The sequence below is a fragment of the Atractosteus spatula genome, chromosome 14 (genome assembly GCF_055471065.1).
Source record: "Atractosteus spatula isolate fAtrSpa1 chromosome 14, fAtrSpa1.hap1, whole genome shotgun sequence".
In the NCBI taxonomy this organism is placed as follows: domain Eukaryota; kingdom Metazoa; phylum Chordata; class Actinopteri; order Semionotiformes; family Lepisosteidae; genus Atractosteus; species Atractosteus spatula.
In genome coordinates this window covers 41,119,101-41,145,081 of record NC_142719.1, presented here as the reverse complement: position 1 = coordinate 41,145,081, position 25,981 = coordinate 41,119,101, and the positions used below count along the sequence as shown (strand labels likewise).

Genomic DNA, 25,981 nt, shown 5'->3' with positions numbered 1-25,981 from the left:
CATATTTATGGCATTCCTAGAGGGAAAAAAATAGCGATTGAATTGTATCACAATTTTATTATTGATTGTAGTATCCTAGATATTATATATATATATCTGACTCCCAAAGAAAGCTCCACAGCCGAAACGTTGTGTTTCTTTTCTTCTCTTTTCAGCAGGGAATAAACCTTTAAATATTGTATATATCTATGCAAAGCGGGGAAATCTAGAAATTACGAATAATAAACCGATTATTATTATTATTATCATTAATTTGATGATGATGCGCTTACTCCATGTGCTAGCCCGGAAGTATCCTGACTCCTAAGGCTTGAACACCTCCTGGCGTCCGCGGCGCTGTGACGTCATCCCGGCTCCTGGACACCCGCGCGGTTTGGTGTAACCCACGAAGCAGCGGCCACTTAAACAAAAATAACACTACAAAAAAAAAAAAGTACGACACGACCTCGAATAAAACTTTAATGGGCAGGTAATGACTGTGTATAATGGTACAAAAAAATGGAATTGTAAAAGCCTTTTTTTTTTTTGTACGCACAGCTCAGTGAATACCTCATAACATTCAAAATCAGTTGCTATTCACGCTAAGAATCATAGTGATCCTCTACCTCAGCCGCGCTAATTTGGCTTTTTAAAAACGTTGACAGCCTTTGTGCAGCCTCGCACTTCGCGAGGCTCCTAATTCTTTTTGTGCGTGCCATTCGATTAAAATACAATTTTGCTCATTTTGCCCGCTCGATTCCTTTTTACAACTCGAAGCCCCCCTCCCAAAGAAACTATCCATATATAATTGTAAGAAGGAATCTCCACGCTGGTGCTCCACATTCTGCGAGGTTTTGAGCGGCACATTTCCAGGACTCTTTAAAGAAAGACTATGGCCGTAAGCTTTGCTAATCCCCTGTTCTGTTTTTTTTTATGACCAGTAAAATAGCTAACGTCGGTTCAGTAAGGTGCCCTCTTTGTGTTAGGGCTTAACATCAGTTAGCGTGTTCCAGGCAGGGGGACAATAGTCACTTTTTAACTCAGCTTTCACACTTTCATTGCCCACAAAACCTCCAGCCGGTTAATGCTTCTTTTCAGGGAAACCCGCAATATACAATTAATTGCCAGAGGCGAATTTAATAGATGTTAATGGCCGTTGGAATCAAAGGCAGCAGGGCCAAAAGCTGTAACTGAAAGCTATTAATTATGGCGAGGAATTAGGCAGGCAGGGACAAGCAGGGAGGAGACGGGGCTGTTATCGGAACCCGGAGAGCCCTTCCTCTGCGTGGTTCACATGGTTTCCTCTGAGCGGGCCGTGAATAGCGTCGGTGGGGGGGCCTTTATCCCATGCACTGAGCCACAATTGTCAAACATGAAAGGGGTGACATCTGTCCTAGGGTTTGGGGACTCTGATCTGTTTCCCTCTTTCTGAGATCTGAGATGTGTTAACTGACAAAGGAGGTAAAACCCGTCGCGGCGCGGTCGGGTTATTGACGTGCTGCTCTCCGGTCAGGTTGATTCGTCTGAGAACGGATCTTCCAGCTCACCCAAACTGACAACAACAACAACAAAAAAGGCTGTTTTATTCTCCTTAGCGATTCACTCGCCTTGCAATGCGTCTGTTTTCCCATTACGGCGCGGAAAAAGGCAGATTTATTCCCGACTTAATTATTGAGTACTTATTAGGTGATCGTGGGCCTGTCAATAGCAGCTGTATAATCTGAAAGAGAGGGAAGGTCAGTAAGTGAGCGAGGAATGCAATAACAGGATTTCGTCTGTGTCAAACGGACTGAATTTGTCCTTTCCTGCTGTGTTCTGAGCAACCGGGGTCACTTGTACAAAAAGCAAAGTTAACGCTATTAGTCCATATGGATCTGCTACGAGAATGCGCCGTCGTAGCAAAACACCAAACAGAACAGCAAAACGTCACAAACTTGTTTCTCAGGTTAACCATAGGTATCGCGGAGGCGATGTTTCTGCGGAATTTCCACTGTTTATCGGGGGATGGGGGGATACATGTTCATTTTAAAATAGCTGATCTATGTGTTCATACAGCTTTAGTGCAAGGTGTTTATTTAGTGGTCGATCACGGTACCTGGCGTCTCAGATGTGGTTCTTCCAGGTGTGGACAGCTTGTCAGGCAAACAGAGCTTGCGAGATTGTTGACTCCAGGATGAAGTTCTGGCTGTGGTGTTCTGTGTGTGTAACGTGGGCCAGTTAAGCAGTGTTTGTAACCGAAAAATTACTTGCGCACTGACGCCCGCACCCAGACCGAAAATACTAAAGAACAGAATAAAAATAAAATAAAAATCCTGTATTCCTAACGTCTTTACGAATTATTTCTTTACGTTGTAAATTGATTCCTAAACGATCTGACAATCGCACTGGCAACAACGCATCAATGTTTCAAAATGTTGTTTAATGATGAGTTACTTATTTTTCCTTATTTTTCTTATTCATTGCATCTAAACTATTTTACAAGTTCAAAGATGAATCAATGTAGCGAGATACACCTTCACAAAAGCGGTTGACGCTCAGAGGTCTTCAGATGACTTGATCGCTTACACTTTAATACAGCGTACTCTTTTGGTCACGTCAGCAGTTCCTGAAGCCTCTTTGAAAGAAAGAAACTTTCTGCGCATGTTTTTACTTGTTTTCGCATTTGTTTTCATTGCATCATACTACTTATAAATTTGGTCTGTGAAGTTAATAGCTGAGCCGAAGTTGTCCAAAACAATTTGACGGTCACAAAATGATCCGTACATACAGTATATACATGTATATTTGACATTGCTTGTGACAAAGCACAGCTAGTTAGTTGTTTTTTGAAAAACAACAACAAAATGTTAATGAAATACATTGCATTTCAACCCACTAGAAACACTGGAATACATTTTCAGTATTTTTAAAAAATATGTCTTAATCAAATATAACCGTTTCTACATCCAATTTTCGTGTTAGCAATTTAATGTAATTGATATAAACATCTCACCAGATAATGTTCTAATGCAGGCTAATTGTGTCAGAAGTTTTCCCTTTGGGGTCACCAACATTTCCAAATTCTGATCCTCAGCCTTCATCCATTAGCAGAAACGCTTATTCCGGAGGCTTATTCCGGTTACCCGTAGCCTGTTCCAGCTGCACAGGGCGCACAATTTCTCCGTGTAATCAGGAGAACTGAGCTCCCATCAGGAACGATTTTCCAATATTTTGAGTGCACTCTGCGAGTAAGCCGTTTTCTTTATGACGAAAAGCGCGGTTTGACTGTGTTTTAAGAAAATCCCTCATCCCTAAAACGTTTTTTTTATGTGAATTAAAAATCCTTTTCGGGATCCAAAGCCCTCTTAATTTCGATTAATCTAACATTTTCCCACCAAATTGCATATACTAAAAAAATATACGTACTTTGTGGTATATTTTCAATGGATTGAAAAAAGAGTACTATGAAACAGTACATAGTTTTAAAATTTTTAGTTTTTCTCTTATTTGCAAGTTAAACCTCGTTTCCGAGTTTAAAGTCTAGAATTGCTTTATTGAGCGTTGTGTTACTTTAAGTTCAAATCCCAGTTGATTGATTTAAAAAAATGCAGCCGAGTGTCAGAGTATCTGTGAGACAAGCAGGACTATAAACGGAGATCCACTCTCGGAGTGCGTAATACTACATGAAGAAACTTTCTTCAGGTGTAGCCTATCGATGGGGTAGATCATAAAAAGATCAATCATATGGGGAAAAAAAATCCTTAAATGAGCATACTTCAATTCTATTATTTACTGTCTATATTTTTTATTATTTTGTAATCGTTTGCAACCAATGAAAAATGGGAAAGCAGTTCTCGCGACCGGACTCAAGCACCCAGTTGTATCCTTTGAGTTGATCAACCCTGTGCTAATAATACTGTAATGAAACGGCATCTAACCATTAAGAAAAAGCCAAAGTTGGTTGGCGAGAGCGTGTGTGGTTATTTTTAAATTTTATTTAGTCGTTTTGTGTTACTGACGTATTCACCGTTTTGTCCCTGATATGTTTTATCTCGTATTCGTATAGATGAGTTTAATTAGGTTACACGCAAACCTCACAAAAGCGTCGGGCTTACATAATATGAAACTCGCAGTATACAGGCCTGTAGGATTTGCCTCTATTTTGAATGCACTGCCTTAGTGGATGTGATGTACTGTAATGGCCTGTTGTAAAGGGTAATCACACCCAAGGACAAAACTCACAGAAAGCTTTTAAGACACGAATGTTCTTATAATAGATGTTAATTTTCTCCGTATGCTTTGTGCGTCCTGTACGCTACAGTGAAAGTCTGAAGTAAACCTGGCGCTGTGTTTCTGAAGTCCGCGTGTGCAATAGCGTCCTATTACGTAATTACTTTCCCCAGGCACATATAGTGCAAGGACGGTCTTGCAGGGGGCGCTGTAAGCTAGGTTATGGTTACTTATACGGGCAATAAGTCACGTATTTTTGTCTTGGTTTTTGTTCGGCCTTTTGACATTCTGTGTTGTCTCCATATTAGATGTGTTACGCCGGTGTATCAGTCATACAGCAGTGTGCGTCGTGGGTCGCACCACAGACCCATCGAGTCCATGTTCAGAGCCGTGCTCCCCAGGAGCTACATTTTGTCTTGCGACAGGAGAGGAAAAGAGAAAAAGCTCTTGTTTCCCACGCGTTGTGTTGTCTGTTAAGTGTATCTTGGTGATCTACAGTCCAAGAAGTCTTTATAGGTCACCTGTGAATCACTGATCTGGAACGACCGGGAACAAGCGTAGGGTTTCGATTCGTTGAAGGAGACGACGATTAGACTCCCTAAGAAACGTCCTACTGTGGTCCTTCAACAGCTTGACGGTGCAATTTTCGTTCCTAAATTATATCTAGTTTAATTGATCAAGTGACCTTCATCGGTGGTCAAAACTCAATTGTTCCACGTGTCTAAAAATGACCGACTGGGAGGAGGTGACCCATAAAGACCTACTGTGCAGATTCGGAGAAGAGTAAGTTTCCAATAAGATCCTCACTGGGAGGTGTGGTTTTTTTTACTAATAATAAAATCCAACAGGCAACATAACACGGAGAAGGGTGATCAAATCAAAGATCCGCGCATTTGCACACTAATATTAATAACTTAGTGAGAGAAATAGCATATCTCATCATTAACGTTCGCATTGCTATTTTTTGTCTTTTAAGGGAAAATGTGCTCTCACCTTTTGTCTACAGCTAAACTATATCCTATGAGATACGCTATTAGCTGTTAAACCCTCTTTTCTCGTTATCGCATAATTTTTAAAAAACGACAACAAATTTGCTGAGCTGGCTTTGCGGTTGTGCAGACACCCCCCCCCAAAGCGCCGATATAGGCCCTACAAGTCATTCAAAACGACATCGCACGACGCCTGAGCACTTGTCCCTGTCAGCGAAGGCTGGATGTGGTGTTTTATCGCGTTGCGTTTCGTCGTGTTGATCTTTTTCTCCTGCATGGCTTGACGTGCGCATGCTCACCACACCTCTGCGAGCGAGGAACCCGAGGGCAGGTATTGGGCGCAGTGAGTGACAGGTCTTCCTTGTGAAAGGCATGCTGAATGTCTGTCTGCTTCTGAGCTCCTCGGGAGATGCGAGGTTACATCTGCGCTGTCACAGGCTAAAGCCAGAATTCCTTTGCACCGAGCTCCGACACTCAGTAATGAATAACTTTTCGTCGAATACGATCATCGCAACCCGAAATCGATAGCTTTTCCGGCGATCTTAACTGTTTGTGTGGTATTAAAACAGCCCACAAGACGTGCCCGGATCTTGTCAAACACCTTGCCCGGGTCTTCTCTAACATTTCGGGAAGTTTTTTTTTAATATATACCTCCTACATTAAAGGGAAGGGTTTTAAGAAATGGAGTTCTCGGTGGATTAAAAATCCGCGTGGATTTTGAGGACTGTTCTGTTTTGTTTTTCTTCCTAAATCGAGCGACTTTTCCCAGAAGCAATACCTTGGCTGTTTCGAGATAATAATAATAATTATTATTATTCTTTTGGACATTCGCGCGGAGAGTGTCGATTCTCGGTGTTGGGACCATGTACCAGCCTAGCAAGAAATGTTTCACCATCGAGTCTCTGGTTGGCAAGGACGCGAATTCTTCGGCTGGAGACGAACCGGTTCGGCCGACGGCTCTGCGGTTCACCGAATCGGTCCACCCTACGCCCTTCGGGAGCTGCTTCCAGAACACCGGCCGGACCTTGTACAGCAGCCCGGATCTGATGTTCTCGGAGCCGGGCACACACGCCGCCAGCTCCGCTCTCTCGCTTCACCCTCTGCAGCTGCCGGCTCAACCTTTCTTCGGCCCGCATCAGAGAGAGACGCTGAACTTTTACCCCTGGGTTCTGAGGAACAGATACTTAGGTCACAGGTTCCAAGGTGAGCAGGCTGTGCTTCTCCATCTTTGACGTCTCTCGGCTATATAGTTCTGTTAGAATTTCAAAGTCCGCTTCATGTGTTAGGACGGTATTGACGAGGACGTAAAGAAACACAAAAAATCAGGAATGCTGACGTGAGAGACGCTCTTATCGGGAAAATGAAATAAGGTTGAGTCGAAAAGGCGAATGATTGCAGAATTTTTTTTTTTCGATCGTGGGCTGTGTGGGCTTTTGCTAGCTCGTTTTTTTTTTTTAAACAAAACAGGGGGACAAAAACACCTCCGAGAACTTAACGGAGCCCGCATATCCACAATAATGACCATTAATTTGAAGACCGAGTCGCAGCTGTAATTGAGCGAGTGACAGGACAGACCGCTTTGATGCTCTGTTTTGGTTAATACGTTTTGTGCACGGTTCGTACTCGTATCATGATAATAGTAATAATAATAATAATAATAATAATAATAATGGGGGGGGGGGGGGGGGGTAAGTGTTGAACCGGACAGTAGCGACCCGAGCAGTTTTCAGAAAATCAGAACACACTCTGACGGTAATCCCACCCGTAAATCGGCGAAATCAGTTTCCTTACCGCACAATTTGCCGTAAAAGAAGTCAACTCATTATTTTAATTCCTATAATTTATTTTTTTTTAAATCTAATTACTTAGCAAGCGAGGAAGGATGTCATCATGTGCTGTACTTCATTGTACCCGTGTCTGGATGAAGAACTCCTTTTTAGAAAGTGTAAAAAAGGCATGTTCAGTGCTGTCTGTTTATTGTTCTGACAGGGACACCGGTTTCACTTTTATTCCGCGCAGCGTTTTCTAACAAAATACTCAATGTTTACCAGTACTTAGTGAAACAGTATATTTGGTTGTCGCAGTTTGAATAAAATACCGTTTTTTTTTAGTTGGAGGGAATTAATCGAAATGCTTGCCTTAGTTGTCTTTATATTGTTAAATATCTAAAATACCAACTCTGTGGACTGGTCCTTGCGCGACAGCACTATCCCAGAACAATTGAATCCAACCCGTGCGATCTCTTCATTTAAACTGACAATTTATCACCTGGATTTTCGTCAAACGAATCTCCCTGTCTCCACAAAATTAAGGAAATCTGAGTGGCTAAACATTCAATTTACGTTGCGAGGTTTTGGTTAACAAGTTGTGTTTTTTTTTCCAGCTCTGCTTAGTTCGGCTACGCAATGGCCAACGGGCCTATTATACAGTATGCGGAATTTGTGTTAACTAGCAGCGTTAACAAAAGCCAGTCTTATATTCGGTTGTGAAATGATAGACCCACACACACACATATATTATAAAAATAAAACGAGCAGTCTTTTGTTCAAATGTGTGCGTTCTCATTTGGGGAATGTTGATTTACACTGGCTTTCAGATTTGGTTTTTTAGTCGGTGCTCTCTGTAATAAGTACAGAAATGTACGCAAACCCTACGGATTTTTGCAAGGGCATAACGTAGATTGTAGTTTACAGTTTACAATACTGTAATTTACTGTAGTTTGCAAGACACAAACATAACGACCCAGGTTTCTAAAATATATTTAAGACCTACAGGAGAGGACTTTCAAATAGAAAAGCGATCTGAAATATTAAACGCGGCCCTGTTCAACGCACAAGCGTTGAGAAAAGATTTTTTTTTTAAAGTTCTTATTTTAACCCAGTGTTTTCAACGGTTCTTGGTTAACAACATCTAAAGTGGATACCCTTTTAAAAATTAACCAAGGTTGTATTAGAATTTTGTATTTCTTTATGAAATTGATGTGTATTGTTGCATTCAAATACCAGATGTAGTCTGAATCCCACTAGTAACATATAAACCACGTGGAAGTTATCATATAGTTCCTAAATATTTTTAGAAGCACTGTTAGAAAACGCCCCGATAAGAAAATTTGACAGTCAATCAGGGATATTCTACTATGCGGTCAAACCAAGTCATTTGTTCTTGTTAGAGCGGAGCTTTGCATTAACAAAACATCTTTTAATTGTCCGAAGCCCTGATCCTATTCAACGCTTTTTGTTTTGGTTATAAATAATAACAATTTCTTCCCAGACTGCGTGATCTGGGTTTCGAAATAGCGCAAATTAGAAATGTAAATGAACGCGAGTGTTTGTTTGGATTTTAATTTTCTCTAACAGAAACTTAAACAATTACAATGTTGCGTTTATCAGGGACAATAGTTACATTTCTAACCATTTCTACTTGTGGGTTTTCACAAACTGCTAGCCTTGCTTACAAACTGGTAAAAAAAATACCGTTTAATTAAAAAATTCAGCTGTAAGATTAGATTATTTATTTGCTGGTCTTCATTTCTTGCTCATTTGCAACCTATAACATTTCGAGTGTTAAGGTTGTACAGTGTTTTTTTTTTTAATATGCAATCGTTTATCTCTGTATATTTTACAGAACAGCATTCTCTGGTCATATAGGACACACGGTATCACAGGATTAAGGAGCGAATTAAAAATGCAAACCAGGTGAAAAATTGCTCGGAGATCTAGGATGTTAATATTTTATTTTGTCACGTTCGTAATACTGAAGAACACAATTTTGTTATAATAAAGTTTAACCAGATAAAATAATGACATGGATTGGTTGATGATAAAAATAATCATTTTCCCCCATATAATATTAATCAAATAATTGCCGATTAAACATCCTAAAAAGACGCGCATTGGACACTAGAATTACCTTTACCTGGCAGTGGAAGGTATCATTCCAAGCGTAGCCAATACGCGCAGGTCGATCTGTACTGAAGTTTTTCAACCCAGAAGCCTTGATTTTAAATGTGCGCTTAGAATTTGGGTTAAGAGTAGGTGCGGCGGATCGCAATACTTTTCAAATCAAAGGGCGAGGAAAAAATATAATAAGTGGTTTAACTTTGTCAGCGCGGGCTCAGCTCATCATCCCTCCATTCAGACCACAGCACAAGTTTCAACACCCGGATTTCTTGGTGCCGACATTTCTACAAATATATACCGGGATATTTTCAACAGCACTTCTCAGTACGCTGTATAATTATGTGGAATATATCCCAGCAATGAGCAGGGTCGTGACTGAAATACGAGATACATTTTAAAAAGCGTGTTAGGGACTTCGGGGAGAATGCTTTACATGCTTTGAGTCCCAGCGGTCTGTGTAACTGGAGGGTTCTTCAATCTTTTACTTCTGTTCTTAAATGGGATTCAGACACATTTACACATTATATAGATGTTTTGTTTTTAGTGTATGTGTGTGTGTGTGTGTGGGGGGGGGGGGGATCGGGGTTCTGTAGGTGCTTATTATTGACGCTAATTACGTAGTATATTCAGAGTTTTCTCAATGGCACTTTTAAGTGGACTCTTAAGGCTGAAAGCGTGAAAAAGATCAGCGTCCCTTTACGCTCATCCTCCAGACATTCCACAAGGGCTTAATTTCCATTTCGACAGCAACTATCAGACGTATTATAACAATAACCCCGAATTGAAAAAGAGCCTTGAAGGTTTGTGTACTGTTGTAAGGGGCAGGGATTTCGGTGACGAATGATAACCGTGTACACTGTTAGTATTTTAAAGTGGTGAGTAATCTGCTGTTTTTCGCGCTTTTAATTTCAAGTGAAAGTTAAATCTTCTGGACAAGTTGTGAGCGAAACACTTCCGAGTAAGTGGCGGATAAACCAGTTAATGATTTAACTACTAGGCTATTACATGTCCAAGCCAATTTCCCTCTATATTCACCAACGTTTTACACAATAACACAGCGTGTGAGTACTGCGGCTCTGAGGGTTACCACAAATATTTCCCTCGAGTTATGTCTTCGTGTCTAAACTGAAAGATTGTAATATTTTAATTAATTTCTAGGTCCGAGGTTAGATAATTGTATTTTCAAATTAAGAAGCGCCCGCAGCACTTGGTTTCTTAGCAATATTAGCAGTGGCCAAGAAAATGTGAAATTCGGTATCGGTGACTAACTTTTAAACGAATTAATAGCAATTACTTCTGTAGTTCTGTAGCACGCTGCAACGACCTTTCAAGTCAGATAACGTGGTAGGCTAATTTCGTTATAGTCTTGCTTTATTCGAGAAATTATCATTTTTACCCTTCCTTTTCAGAACTTGGTCATCTGAATTCACGCAATTAGTACTAAGTGAGAAAATGTTTTCTACTCGTTACACGCGAATGAGATAACTTCGGTTGGTTTGACAAAAATGGATTGTATTGGACTTGAAAGTCGAAATTCAGGCTTTTGGGGGGCTGGCACCATCTATCTCTACTGTCACCAGTCTGAACTGTAATTTCTGAAGCTTTTCAACACCTAGACATCAGAACACAAACGGATACAATTTCCCACCAGTGAATGCTCTGAGGCGAAGGAACGGGAATTATAGTTTTGAGTCTTTGGCACCACCATCTTGACTGTAAATAGCCAATGGCGAATGCCAAATGATATAATTACATTGTACTAGTAAGCGTTTGACTTATTGTCATATAACCTGGCTGGAATGTTTTGACTCGTGTTGGTTTCCTGTACATTAGGAGCAAACCTGGTATTTTCCGCCCATACAGTATGTGTGTGTTCTCAACAGAGTCATAGGCGTTGTCGCTAAACACTCTTTTCAATAAAGGATTAATTTCAATTATTTTATGAATAGACGCAAAGCAGGCGATACAATTCCGTTCTTGTGAAAAAGGTGAAGGTTGGGATATACACCGCTGGGGACAAGCGATTCGTGCCGTTTCCCGATAGACGCGTTCCTAGGCGAAGAAGCCCTTAACGGAGCAGCTGTCTTTTCAGTTAGTTTTATTACTATTATTACCATTACCCTAGCTTGTCTTTCCCCATCTACAATAACAGTTCTCCCCTAAAATATAGGAGAGAAAAGGCCCACGATTACAATGACAGGAATACAAAACGCACTGTATGATATGTATAAACGATCATCCATTATTCTGATAAGAGATGAATGAACTACACATATAAACAAAAAAAGGTCAAATAAACGATTATACTCTCAAAAAGGTGTCAAGACGGTACTGCGCAGATTCGTTTCGTGATCAAATAATCAAAATAGTATTTTTGTTACCACGGACTGGCTAATGAAAGCTTTTCTTGTGGAAAACCTGCCCGCTGGTATAGTGAACGTGCGGTGTTTTAAACACCGGTTTTTTTTGTAATCCTTTAAAATCCTTTCCCGGGTCCCTCCTCTGATTAAAGTCAGAATAATTGATTCAAATGATTTCATTTTTTTTGTGGTAAGAGAATTGTGGTGATGTCATACAGCTGAAGAGCCAGAGATGGGTGGTCCAATAGAGCTATTAGTTAAACCTGGGAGGTCAATAACTCTCTAGCTGTTCATCTGACGAGCTCAGCCGCTCACGGCCCAGCCATGGAGCAGTGCTCCTGTGTCCTGTCAGGTGTTTGCGGAGCAAAATGGGCCAAGAGCGATCCCTCTGGGGCATATTCCAGCTAATTGGTGGAAGTCAGAGGTTGTTGTTACTCTTACTCAGATCCGGGGCTTAGATAAAGCCCTTTTATTTACAGACAAAGGAGATCTACTCACTAATGGTGTCCAATAACCGTGAAAACTACTGTTTAGACAAGCCTAAATACAGCCATGGGGATTCAGTGCAAGATGAGTTTACCTGGTGTGTGTGTCATTTATTTTTTGGACAAATACACAGTTCCTTTACAGAAACCTCTATTATTTCCTGAAAGTCTCTAATCCTTTGAGCCTTCTAGATAGATCGCAGTCCAGTTTAAGCTGGGCAGCTGCTGTCCCAGTGCAGGTGTACAGGGAGGCTCTGACTGGGGAGCAGGGCTGAATCGAACAGGTTTTGGACTAGGTCTCTTTAATGGGGGCGGATTTGGAAGAGCACACTGCCAGAGGAATCCCTTGCTCTGTAAACTGCATTGGCTCCCCGTTCTCCTGCTCTTCAGTAAGGCACTGAATTGCCCAGCTCCATATAATTCTATATACAGGACTGTTAGTCATCTTGCATGTGTACATCTGCATCTTAATATCAAATGTGGAGATTCGGGCCCTACTGGTTTGTTGAAGACCAGGCTCCAAACCATGCATTTTAAAGGCTGACCCAAATCGAGTAAAAACTATGCAACTAACCTCTTCAAAACTCACTTAAAACCTGTATTTATGTTATAGCCTTTAATGTATAAATTATTCTTTTTTTTTGCTGACAATTAGCTGTGCCTTTTTCACTTCTTTTATGGGCATCTGGTGTGCTATTGTACAGTGCATGAAGTTTCCTGAAGAGCTCATAAATGGTATAATTGCACTATCAGTTTTTTGACAGTTCATTTCAACAAGTCACAGCCCTAGCAATTGCATGCCCATAATTCACATTAACAGACACCACTGATCTGTGCATGTCCAGTTTCAAGAGAAAAACAACAACAATTTTTTTAGTTGACCCACGTGGACTTACGTGTCTCATAAAATGAGAACCCCCCCCCCCCAAGTGCAAAAGGAGGTTGATACCAAAAAATCTGTACCTCACAGCTGGAACCATCACTTTAAGGAAGACACCCGAGTGTGGGAGCATTGTGGGGAAAACTCTACTATTCCATGGTATCCAGAATGTCTCGTTTTTAGGAGACTTTTTCATTTCCCTTTTGAGGTCTTGATATCCGCTGCTTAAGGCCACAGATATTCTTTATAGGTTATAAGTACGTTTTCTGTACCGGTCTCCTCACGTATCTAAAGAGTGCAGTGTAGTGCCTCTCGACTCTCGGAGACGTCACAGTTCCCTAACCCCCCTCAGCCCCCTGTCCCAGTTATAAGCAGACAGCTCTCCCATCTAGTGCCAGAGAGACCAGACATTTGTTCCAACGCGTGGAATGGGCCCCATCTGTGAAAGCCGTGTGAGAGGGGCACTGCAGCCCGCAGAGAGCTTGGTGTCTCTTTTCTCGGTTCCCAGTGATGCCCCCCCCCGCCCCTTCCAGAAGATTGAGTCACCGGGCAGAGGCTGGGTCCCACGGGCACGCCCGGGGCAGTGCCCTTTGTGCCAGCTGGGAAACAAGCTACGCGCCACAGTGCGAGGGGGGAAAAAACACACAAGCGAGCGACAGCTCCTGCTTGCAGGAGATCAGCGCTCGGTCACTCAGAGGGCGTTGTCTGGGAGGAGGTCAAAATCAGGGCGAGATGAAGACCGAAATTGGGCAAACAACTGCAGCACTATCTGTACTCTTTGGGAAGGAGTTAGAGAAATTCACCTGGTGAGAAAGAACTTCTTCCACTGTTAGCTGTTGCAAATGTGATTTACACCAACATTATACATTTGTAAAGTTAATAAAACGGTGTTTGCATTAATTGCAAGTTTATTCCAAATCCCTAATCCCATCTGTAACCTGTACCCCTAACCCATTCTGTCTCCAATACTTCACAGATGGTTTATTATCCATTTTTATAGTATAATTGCACAGCCCCTGAAATGACCTAATTATAGGCCACCCTTCAGTTTTTTTTTAATCATATGCAACATTTTTTAAATTAATAAAAATAAGGATAAAATTATGGCACAAGTAGAATAATCTGGCAACTAATACATAGGTGGTATTGTGCATCGGTGTGAGGACAGTTTCCAGAGGAGGAATGCTGAGGGTTTAACTGCCCATCCGACTATACTAAGCTGTGAAAATATTAGGGCCCCTCAACACCAATCAGATGAATAGATTCTCTGCGGCATGCTATGCTTGGCTGGTCTTCCAATGCACACTTCCAAGTCTTGTTGGAAACGGGCTGATCTGAAGGAATATGCACAACAATCCCAGACACCAGCACCCTCACTGCAGCCTCAGGGAGATCCTGCAGGAACAGGGGTTCCCAGCCTTCATCCTGGAGGGCTCTCGTCTGTTCAGCTCTCATATCCAACCCAGTCACTGCAACACCTGCCTGAGCTACTCCTCCCCATCAAGGAGCTAAAAAATAGAATTTGCTCATTGCACGGCTTTGCAGAAAGATTCAAACCCTTCCTATGGTGTCACATTTGTAAAATGACCAAATCCAGTTTTTTTTTAATTTAGCAAGGGATTTAAAACCTGAATGCTCAAAGCGAAGACTCCTGTGGGTCAGATATGTTACAGTAAACTAAAGGGAAGAACCTGAAATAGGTTGATTGCATCCATATTCAAACCTGTGAATTCAATATTCGGTGGAAGGCCCCTAGCTACAAGTCTTTCTTTCTCTGCTAAGTGCCCACCTCACAGTGGAACCCTTCCCCAGTTCCCTCCTTGCCCTCCCTCCCAGTCTGGGGGAACAGCCCGATCCTGGCAAAATCTGGGTGCTGAGATGCATCTTCCTGTGCTCACAGAGAGATTCAGAGACTTCAGTCTTTTACAGCCCTGTTCTGACCTGTGCCTTTCCAGGACGTTATTCCCGACGTGCTTGAAAAGCTTCTTTCGTGACTCGAGGCCGAGCCTTTGCTCGACGTTCACTGCCTGACCAAGGAACCTCGCACATCAGAAGGTCACCGAACTAACAACTTCTTGTAATCACTAACTTTGGGCAACTAAGCTCATTTTGGTTTGCCGCAGCAAAGAGTACGAACACTTATGCAATTATGACTATTCCATATTATCTGTGTACTTTCTTCTTTTTTCACTATGAAATACACAGAATATACAGTAGTATGTTCAATATGTGATATAACATTAAGTGCTTTTTTTACGTGTCATAACTGCAAAAGGTGAAGTACAGTAACTAAATGTGCGAACTGTGAAGTTCTTTATTAAGGCAATGTACAGTATAGTATAGTTCTAGTTCAGGTCCAGTTAAACTATGGAGGGCTGCAGTGAAAACCACAAGCACATTGTTCAGTAGGACTAATGTTCTCAAATATTTTGATCATGATGGGATTTAATATACAAAAAGACACCTCCAAATTTCTATTGATAAAAAGACTGGTTTAAATGCATGTGTGGATTATCAATGACATACTGATGTGCAGAAGAATGTATTATTTCTCTTCAGATCAATAACAATTACATCACCTGCGGAAGTACTGCAGATCTGCATGAAGCCACAGCATAACCGCAAATAATATTTTGGTAGATTGTGTGTGGCTTGTTTTAGCATATCCAGGCATATTTTAATACCCAATGTGGAGCTGAGATTTGTAATGTTATTATTTTTTTTAATTTTATTTTTTTAGTTATTAAAGTATATCAAAACTCTTTAACAGACCACAATATGTTTTGGGTCTCAGCTTTTACAGGTATATCCACTTTTTCAACTGGTCCCCTTCATCTATCTGGGTTACGTTCCAGAAAGGTGCTATTTGTAAAGAAACAGCTCATAAAGGCAGGGCGGTTTGGTATAAATATTTGTTAAAACAAAGATAAAGGTCCAAGATCTCTTGACATGCCTAAAAACCTCATTCCTGCAGCCGTTTATCCCAACATACGTGTGTAACAAACATATTAGAAAGACAAAACTTAAATTCTGCTATGTACTGTTTTAAAACTAGGACATTGAAAATATTAAAATATTTACCCTTACCACTTAAAGCACATTAAAAATTTATATACCACTGTTAGAGTATCAGTGGAGATTATCTGGTGCCTTGTTGAATCCCAGCAACAACCATTGGAAAACGTTGGAAAAGTGCGTAACCTATTCACTATCTAATTTGTTCCTTAGTAAATTCTAGACATATTTTTGAAATGACACGCTGGAGAGACGTTACAGCAAGCAGGAGGTGTAGTCAAGTTTAGCACAATCCAGGTTTGGAATGATCTTTTCAAAGCTTCTTTTATTGGTTGTGATTTCTGAATGTTACAAATGCTTTTGTCAGCTCATTTGTCATCGCTGTAGGACCTTATGAAGTGTGGTATTGACATTTTCTCTCTCTTTACCGAAACCATAATCCCTCCACGCTTTTGGGCAAATATTTGTATTCCTTTGTCTTTTCCATTTCAAAGGATTTTCAGCACCCCAGCTGAAGATGCTTGTCAATGATATTTTACAGCACAAAGCACATTCCTCCTCAGGGAAATGTCAGTTTCTATGGGCTGCAGGAGATGTCCTGCAATTGTACATATAGTTTAGACAGTGATCACTTAAATACAAATTATGGCAGATTAGGCCTTCATATTGAACTGCTAACAAAATGAACATTGTAACCCCCAAATACATCTTCTGAATCATGTGAGAAAGGTCTGTGTTCAAGTGGTCTAGAGGTTAGGCAGAGTGGTCTGCCTTTAATCTTCTTGTCTGTGGAAGAACCACAGTTTCACAGACATTCCCAGCAGGCAAAAAACAGCTGTCCGATCTGAGGCTTGAACAGAAGAATTACTGCAAAGCAGCCTGACGGACTGAGTCATTGGCCTTACACTAAATCGGTGAATCATCATGTGCACTCCAGAGTAGAGACCGAGATGTGGAAAACTAGTGGACGTACCTAATGATACTGGAATTGAACCTCTTCAGAGCTCTAAAGGCCACAATATTGGTTAAGGTTGGGTGAACATAAGAGAGAGCAGCCACTTTTCTGTAGTAAAGATCATCAGATCCAATTCTCAAAAGTCATGGAGCCTTCTGATCTCCACTGAGCCAATGCTTCTAATTAGCAAATCAAGTCACTTAACTAGATCTAAAATAAGTTGCAGTTAAAAGCAGAACAGCTACACTCTTTTTATATTTTGTGGTCAGAAAGAATCAAACCGCAATAAAAGTAAAATGTTCGCAGTAATGTCTAAAATGCGCATTGCCATTTTCTGCGATTCAGAATGAGGCATCAAAACATCTGGTGACGTGAAGCTGCCTTGTTACATTGTAAACAAGCAGGCTTGTGAATACATCTCTTTCCATGTATCAGAAATATTGCTCTCAACTTCTCGAGTTTTGCTAACCAACACCACTTATTTGTTAACTCTGCATGCATATCACGTTGGAACATTTCTGCAGTGAAATATCTGCTGCATAACCTGTACTTATTCGCTCGTACATCACATTACGTTAGTCATTACAGAGACTAGTGAGCAGGAAGGGCCCCATCACGTCACAATTGGTAGGAACTCTCGCTCTCACTTGTGGAGAGACCAGGGTTTTACAACAACATGGCGACTTACAGTACTTTTACAAAGTTTACAATTTTGTGCTTAATTAAAAATTTGTAAAGATTTTCTATAACATCAATGAATGTATTTTGTAACCGAGATTTAATAACTGGTCCTAGAAACTGGGACTGCAGTTCCACTTTAAAGAGAGCAATAAGGTCTTCCAGGCTGTAACCCATGAGGATCAAAGGAGAGGAACACTCTCTCTTCTTGTGGTGCATCTGTAGCCCAGATTCATGGTTTTAAGCCTGTAGTACCTGGTATCAGCTGGAGGGTTTCATATCCATACCTCTCCCATTACCCATGTACCTATATCCTTCCTGGGCCTGTCCCCTACTCTCATTTCTATTGTGTTTCCATCAAATCGAGGATGAGCAGCTCGTGCATCTCCGCAGTATTTGTGACAGTATTTGAAAAACTGCAGATCACAGGACAACATCCTTTGAAGCTTCTCTCCCCACCAGCTGGACCAATTCGCTCAAGGGAAATCTGAATCAAGAGGGACTCCTCCCCACGTTACCGTTAACCTCCATAGTTACTGCTTGAAAAAGGGATGGAGAGTCACTGTTCTACCTGCGGCATTAAGTCTCTTGTGTTGTGATCCGGGTCAAGAAAGGGGGATGGAGTTTTTGTGGGTCGTGCGGTGACCCAGGACCCAGTTTGTAACTGGAGAGCCCTTAAGACAAGCTGGCCGTGGCATCACGGCAAAAGTCTGTGATGAATTGCAACCATCCATCAGGGAAAGGGATCTTTAACACAATAATAAACAAAATAGGTGTTACATTTAGCAGCAGTGTATAACCCCAGGCCAGGCGTACTTGGTTTCTTTGCTGTTTGCTGCCATGAATCTCATTGATAGGGTTTTGATCCACCCCTGCCCAGAGATCAACCGAGTTACGTCACAGCACCCAGAATTCAGCAGCCGGGCAATATCTGCTGAGCAGATTCAACGAGCTTACAGACACGCTGCTCATTGCTGTTGTTCCACCTCCCTTGCCTGCGTGTCATGGCGGCACGAGAGCTGACCTGTCTATCTTGAAGAGCAAGCAGCTCGCAGCTGGATAACTCTGGTCCTCGCGCCTGCATCTCCCAACGAGCTCTCAGCATCATCGGCTGCCAGCGAGGCGAGGGCGTGACCTCTGGGTTTGAGCTGTGAGCTTTCTGAAACGACGGTTGCTTCCGTTTTTTCGCCCTCCCCCTCTTCGTTTGCCATACTCTACTCTACTGGTTTTGTTTACTCGTGCTGGGAAACAACGTCTGCACTCTGTGTTCCTTTCATGCAGGCACGTCTCACGCAAACGGCGGCCGCAAATATTATATTATAAATACATTTGCTTATGTAAAATATTTCTGTTTTTTTACGCGGTGATTTTAATAAACGGACCCTGCAGAAGGGGCTCCAGATGTTCCTTTTGGGCGCACAAAGTCGGATAAACAATGAGACCGCAGAACGAGGCCATTTTCCTAAGGCCTAGTATTGGGCGAATCCAGATGCAGCTTCTCCAGCTTGGATTTGCTTAATTGCACCTCAATATCTTAAACTACAGTCGATTTTGCATTTTTTCCGTCCTGAATCATTTTCTTATGGTGATCCTCCAAACTAAAATGGACGTTATGGTTTGGATGCCTGGCAGTAAAGAGGCAAAATTAATACGTGACCTCCATATGCAAAGTTCACCCAACCATCATAGCGTGACAAGGTTCATGAATGTGTCTTCATATAGTCTTTCAGGTCTGCAGCCAACTCCAGGTCTCAGCGTATGTGCAGCCCATTTAGACCACAGTCGGTTGTAGGTCTTGATTTTATTTCTCTCGTACAACTGCGGTGTTGCTTCCTGTTTTACGACACATTTGTCTATTTGACAATATCAAAAACCGACCCTTGGAGCTAAAGTTGCACATTGTAAAGTGAAGAACACGAGGCCCCTTATTTCTTTTAACATTCGACTGTAAGAGCTCTGATGTGAACTCAAGAACGTTTCTCAAGCTAGAGAAGCCCTCAGAGAAATGAAGGGGTAGTAAAAGCAGCAGGGGAAAAGTGGGTGGGAATTCTTTATGATATCTGCACGAAGTTCGTTTATTTTTTCTACAGTTTTTTTGTATTGTGCCAGATATCTTGTATATATAATATTCTTCACTTAACTATCCAGCCGTAATTTTAACAATTTATTTTGAATGAGTATATCTCGTGGACATTCCTTACTGTACAGATACTGTGTTGTAAACTTATTTCCCACAGTTTAATACAGCATTGGTAATAATGACTTAAAAGACTTGGATAAAAGACCACAATTTTTTGGTTAATCCTTGCAAGAAATTGAAAGTTAGGAATCTTAAAGTAAAACCAAGAAAAGGGTTATTATTAATTATTTAATCATTTTTTTTATAATTATCGCTGACGGAGATTTATCCTGATGAAGAAAAAATCATTTTTCTTGGCAGCAACTCAGAATCACTTCGCATGACAGTACTAAATTATATTTATCGGTGAAGCCGCGTAAATCATCCGGAGATGTTTCCTGTAAGAAAAAGTGCTTTACAATTAGTAAATGCTGTAGGAGCAAGTTAGTACAGAGATGAACCGAGACAAGCAAGGCATGTTTTCCTTCCAGTAATGAGGGTTGGACTCCCCTCTTGCAACACTCAACATGTCTGCCCTCACCCTTCCAGTTACTCCTTGCTGCTTCACCTGTGGATCCTGGCAGCCGGTCTGCCTGTGTCCCGAGCGTGTGGATGCGATTAGGTGGCAGTCATTTCCCACAACGCGTCCCTTCCCGTGATTGAAACCAAAAATCAGCCCTCGATGCGATCTCTGCGTTAGGACTTGCTCGATACCCAAGACCTAACTTTGTGATTCAGCTCCACTTTTTGTATTGTAACATGTAATCCCTGAGGCTGCTCATTTTATTTCAGGAGGGCTCTGTTTATTAGTCCTTTTAAGGGTGAGCTGTTGTAATCTCACCTGTAGTAAAAGACATTATAATAAAAGCGATACAGTATTTTAAAGAATAAATACATTGTACAGAAAAGAAAAGGACATGTGCCCGCTGATGAAGATCAGGCCAAATCCTTTCCGTTCATGCCCCTGGAGATGTATAAACGATGCTGTCTGCCAGGAGCCAGTGCTGAATATTTCATCTTATTGACTCTGGATTTCACAGAAGTCCTAAAAAGCAGCTCTGAGATTTCCCAGGCTCGATGCATGATGGATGTAGAGTGGTAAAGATTTATCAGGACTGATCTAAGTCAAAAGCCAAATTATTATTTTTTTTTAAACGTGGATCCCCATTTTTAAACCTAACAGTGACCAGCACATTGGAGCATCGTGTGTCACTGTGTCTTAGGGTTCAAAGGTCAACAGTAGGGTGCCTTCACCCCCCGATCTTTCACATCCAGTTCCACTTTGAATTATATTATATAGGGCATCAATAAGAATCTCAATGTACATGTAGATATGGCAAATGAACTCCTCTATTTACATTATATATACAGACCAAAAGCAATCGCAACCAACCAGCTGCACATCATTCATTTGAAAAATCTACATCTACAAAAATCGAATTCCATTTAAATCAAGTGCACTTTTTGTATTCTAAGAGTTTAAATACTCTTTCAAATCTACGACTGGGTAATGGGCTGGATCTGAAACTGGCTGGTAAAGGGGGCTGGTGGTTTTAAGGCAGGTTGGTAAAAAACTGGGTCTCACCATCAGCCTTCTGCCAGGATCCATCTCTTCTTCTCAGAAAAAAAAATATTCGTGTCATGGCCTTATGTTGGAACTGCTTCTCTTTCAACGTGCTACAGTCGCACTGAGAAAAAACTTTGGAACAAAATCTCAAAATCGCCGGGTTAGAGAGACTACACGTGTAATTTTCTATAATGTCTTTTGAAATGTTGGTTTCTGAGATTCTGTATTATATACTGTACAATTATGTCCCCAAGTACATCTGACTACATTGCAGCATGCCATTCTTAATACAAACCGCGATCCAAACCCTAATCTAATCATACGTTTGTAAATAACGTACTCAAGTACTGTACTGTACACTTTGAACAATACTACAGTCATCTTTAGGGATGTTACTTGGTAATAATCACTGTTTGGGTAGGATGTCGTGTCACCTTTAATTGCACATATCATCTCTTCTTAGCGACGAAGGTGTTTATTTTCAAATCCATTATCTGTTGTTTTTTTTTTTTGGGGGGGGGCGGTTTACAAAGAGTAAGCAGTTTCTTTTTTTTTTTTGTAGTTGTTGTTTGTTCTTGACCGAATCCTTTTACTAGAGAAACAAGCCCACGACAAACGGGAGCAGGCTGTGGGCTGGCGAGTGTAGCTTTACCCAGGCAAGTGTGCCACGGAGGGACCAGAAGACGTGGGAGAGAACCCCGCTTCAGGGCTAGTCTGAGCAGGAGTGACCCCGGACTGGGGCGCAATGTCAGCAGGAAACAACCGCGCCGTAACTACCCGGCAGTGAAAGGAAGACTCCTGGGTCCTCCAAACGAAATTCCCCCGTGTCTAGATGACAGCTGCTCTTTCGTTTGTTCAACCGAAGGGAGTTTTACAGCTTTTGTCTGAAGTGACAACCAAGGCTCTTCCCTGCTTACCACAGCAAACGTGGGATTTTTCCAGCTTCCAGCTACATGCCGCCCTCTCCCTCCCCGGCTCCGGTACCTGTGAGGCAGGAGCTTGCTTCATTCCTTGTGTAATCACCCCTTCCTTTCTCTCTCGCTCTCTCCACCCCCCACCAGGTGAGGACAGCAGCCCCGAGAACCTGCTCCTCCACGGGCCCTTCTCACGCAAGCCGAAACGCATCCGCACCGCCTTCTCGCCTTCCCAGCTCCTCCGGCTGGAGCGGGCCTTCGAGAAGAACCATTACGTGGTGGGAGCGGAGAGGAAGCAGCTGGCCAACGGGCTGTGCCTGACGGAAACGCAGGTAAGGGGGCCGGGGCGCCTCGGAGGCAGGACTCCAGCCCGTCGAAACAGCAGCCGGACCGAGGGCAGGCGAGCGCGCAGTCGCTCCAGCTGTGCGCATCGCATGCTAACGCGGCGCGCCCAGAGAGCACATTAGGGCAGGCTTCGCAAACCTTTAGGAAATGAGTCACTGAAAGAAAATGAGAAGGCGCGAGTACCTTATAAACGTTAACTTGCATTTTGTTTATTTTTCACTGGGCTCCTTTCGTTGCTAAACAATTGTGAAACAATCATTAGGTCCTCAAAGGAAAGCATTGCTTCAGCAGTGCTTTTTTTTTGTTCCCGTCTTGTATACAGGCCTCCGATTCAATTATTTTAAATTCTTTTCCTTTATCTGCACTCATTTAAAGTCCGGGCGACGTTGTGGCTGCTGCATCAGAGCAGTTGGGTCCAGGGTTTGATACTGGACTAGGATACGTTCTGTGTGGAGTTCGCATGTCCCTCCTTGTGTCTGCATGGGATTTCTCCGGGGGCTTCGGTTTCCAATCGGAGTCCAATGTCTTCCTGTGCAGGTTAAGTGGGATCACTGCATTGCCCCGTGTATGGGTGTTTGTCTGTGCCCTGCAATGTTCTGGCGTCTACTCTGCAGTGCAGTTAAACCTGTGTCCTGTGTCTGCTGAGTTAGAGTTCCTCTGAGGCTCACTGTGATCTTCTGAGGCTGAATATGCTTACTGAACATGCATGTATGGGTAATTAAGGTATCCTAGAAGAAAACGGCACCTGGTGTGGTAATAAAGACGGCAACAGACCTACTAGAGAGTAATATCCTGATATGTTACAGTCACCCTCCCTGCAAAAATAAGCAACTCCTGTCCAGTATTCTCGCTTGGGGTTTAGATATCACGGGGCTCCAAGAGCCCCTGTGCCCTGCTCAGAGCCAGGCCACCAGATACAGAAATGCCATTTTGACATGAAGTCTGAATTTTGAGCTCATTTCAAAAATAGAACAATTTGCATGGAGTTTTAGGAACTGACAAGACACTGCACTAAGATGGCATAAGAGTGGCAGAAAGATGTCTAACGGAAGATTATTATGCAACGACATAATACAATGATTTTTACAAGTGCTTTTCCACAAACTCAATGTGCTGTGAAAAAGCACAAGATACAATAAGCTACAGCAGAAAGAAAAAAGAAATGGGAGAATAAGTACTGTATAGACCTTACACACTTGTTTGAATACTGAAGTCTGCAGAAGATATTTCCCAAAGCTGACGATTGTAATACTTCAGCAGACTGTATAATATGAAGTCTTGGGCAAAGCAGTGCTTGGCAGTCAATTTGAAAAGAATATTAATGTACCGGTAGTTACTTTTGTTGGGGCTTTACATCATTATTATACAGGATGGAAACATTCTTGGTAATAAGATCATTCTATTTTAAAAGTTAAGAGAAACATATATTACAGTGATTATACTATGCAGAAAACATTCAAGCCTCGGGTGAAGATTTAGTCGTTTTAATCTTTGTGTTTTATTTGGTTTAGAGGGAACTATGTTACCTTAAAAAACTGTAAAAAGGGAATTTCAACTGGAACATATCTGTTGTTTGCTTTTGGTATTTGCAATATATATATTAAAATTTTAAATTACATAGTTCTTGACTTTCTAAATTGCTGGGTACTTAATTATAAACACTGCTCTCCCGAAATGGAATCGCTGTGAAACAAATAAAAAGTCTTCTCGGGACACTCCGAGATAATGTAATGATACAGACATTCACTTCAAGTAAGTGTCGCACTTTAAACTAGACAGCTATAATTTAGACAAGCAATCACTTGGTACCACCATAAAAGATTGATTGTTACTTAAAACTATAAATAAAAGATTTAAAAATTGCAACCTGAACCTGTAATAAATGAAAATATGTTTATTTTGGAAAGGAATATAATCTGGAATCTCCTAAACTCTCGGTAATTGTTGTGTGAGTATATTAATAATTTACTTCTTAATCCTATTGAATGTCTGCATGTAAAGTGCTGTTGAATCACATTTTGCTACAACGCATAAATGGAAAAATTCTTTCTTCTGAAATGCTTAGACGTGCTTGTGAAAAATGAGGGGGTTTGATATTTAGTGTTTTCAGATTTAATGAAACATAAATCGCTTAATTTTCCCATGAAGAATGTGGCATTTCTGACTTTCCGAGGACACTAACACCCAGTGTTACAGTATTATGTTGGGCTATGAATGAGATACTCAAATGTTTGTACTTCAAATACTGTGGCATCCTTTCTTAGATTCACATCTCTGATCAAACTTTAATGGTTTTCTCAAGGCAAAAAAAATAAGTGACTCTGACTACTTTTGAGAAGCTTATGAGAAGTGAGCCTTTCAGGATATGTGAAGTCTGCAAAAATCCACTTTCTTAACGAGGACCCTTCCTGTTCTCTTCAGGTCAAAGTCTGGTTCCAGAACAGAAGGACTAAACACAAGAGGCAGAAACTGGAGGAAGAATCGCCCGAGTCCCAGCAGAAACGCAAAGGGAACCAGCATGTCAACCGGTGGAGGGTGGCGACGAGGCAGGGCAGCCCTGAGGACATCGATGTCATTTCGGAGGACTGAAGCGATACCTTCCGGACCCTGAAAGCTCACCAGGCTGCCGTCAATCACAAAATAAAAACAGCCCTCTTACAACGTTCACTAGGAATAAAAACAGGCGCACCTATTTGAAAAGCACTGCACCACCTTCCCGACTGAGGCTGTCGGAGGACGAAGACTGTCACCGTTCAAAAAAAAAAGAAAAAACGAACGCGTTCGGTCGCGTAGGATTAATGAAGTATGCCGAATCACAAAACGCGGTTTATCTGCGGTGAGCTCAACGCGTGATAGTCTGCAGGGAAGGTACATTTCTATTATGCAGCTCTGCGTGTATTGTGGCAATGCAGGCGTAGTTGTGCTCGATAAAAAAAAAGAAATCTCTGCAGAAAACATGCGCATTCTCTTTAGCTGAAGCTGGTTATCTGCTTGCCTGAACTCTAGATGTTACCTTTCCTTATTTAATACATTCTTTTAGCTGAAAATATATTTTCTTGAGGTTCTTTTTTTATCGGGGTTTCTCGTACCCATGATCATTAAACCTAAAGGAATGTTCAGTCTGGTCAGAATATAAGCCATTGTTATTGGACTCGTCTTCAAAGCATGCTGCAGGTGACGGATGAATACACTAAAGCTTTTCTTAAAAATGTCTATGCAATTTTCAATCTGTTCAATAACCATGTCGCTAGCATACAGTTTTTACATATGTATGTCATTGAAAAGTTTGATTTGACTACAGTTCTTCCACTTTTGTCCATGAGCATGAAATGTTTGAATAAAAGATGTATCACAGTTTAAAAATGCAGAAAAGATGGGTAAATAGAAAATTCAATGTGAAACATACAATTGTGCATTTTCTCTCGGCATTCGTTTTATTTATAAAACCATAATAAACAGGTGGCTTGAAGTGAAGATTTTTATCTCAGGGTGTGCATGTTTAAGTTCATAGTATCTGAAATAAAGGTAAAAATAAACAAGAACATAGAGAAAAATCAATGTATTGAACTCACCATGCCCATCATAAG

General features: G+C 41.5%; 1 protein-coding gene across 1 annotated transcript; it reads left to right on the top strand.

The window, feature by feature from the left end:
• The first annotated feature begins 6,040 nt into the window (after positions 1 to 6,040).
• emx3 (empty spiracles homeobox 3) lies at positions 6,041 to 25,072 on the top strand. The gene is made up of 3 exons (XM_088932748.1): positions 6,041 to 6,380; positions 22,197 to 22,381; positions 24,816 to 25,072. Exons 1-3 carry the CDS (start codon positions 6,041 to 6,043, stop codon positions 24,981 to 24,983), a joined length of 693 nt encoding a protein of 230 aa, XP_088788874.1. The 3' UTR covers positions 24,984 to 25,072.
• The last annotated feature ends 909 nt before the right edge of the window (positions 25,073 to 25,981 follow it).

Bases quoted from the DNA above. Each gene is read 5' to 3' on its own strand.
- emx3 (XM_088932748.1), top strand. From the start codon at position 6,041: ATGTACCAGCCTAGCAAGAAATGTTTCACCATCGAGTCTCTGGTTGGC. The intron at 6,381-22,196 runs GTGAGCAGGCTG...ACCCCCCACCAG, and splicing joins CTTAGGTCACAGGTTCCAAG to GTGAGGACAGCAGCCCCGAG. The intron at 22,382-24,815 runs GTAAGGGGGCCG...TGTTCTCTTCAG, and splicing joins TGTGCCTGACGGAAACGCAG to GTCAAAGTCTGGTTCCAGAA.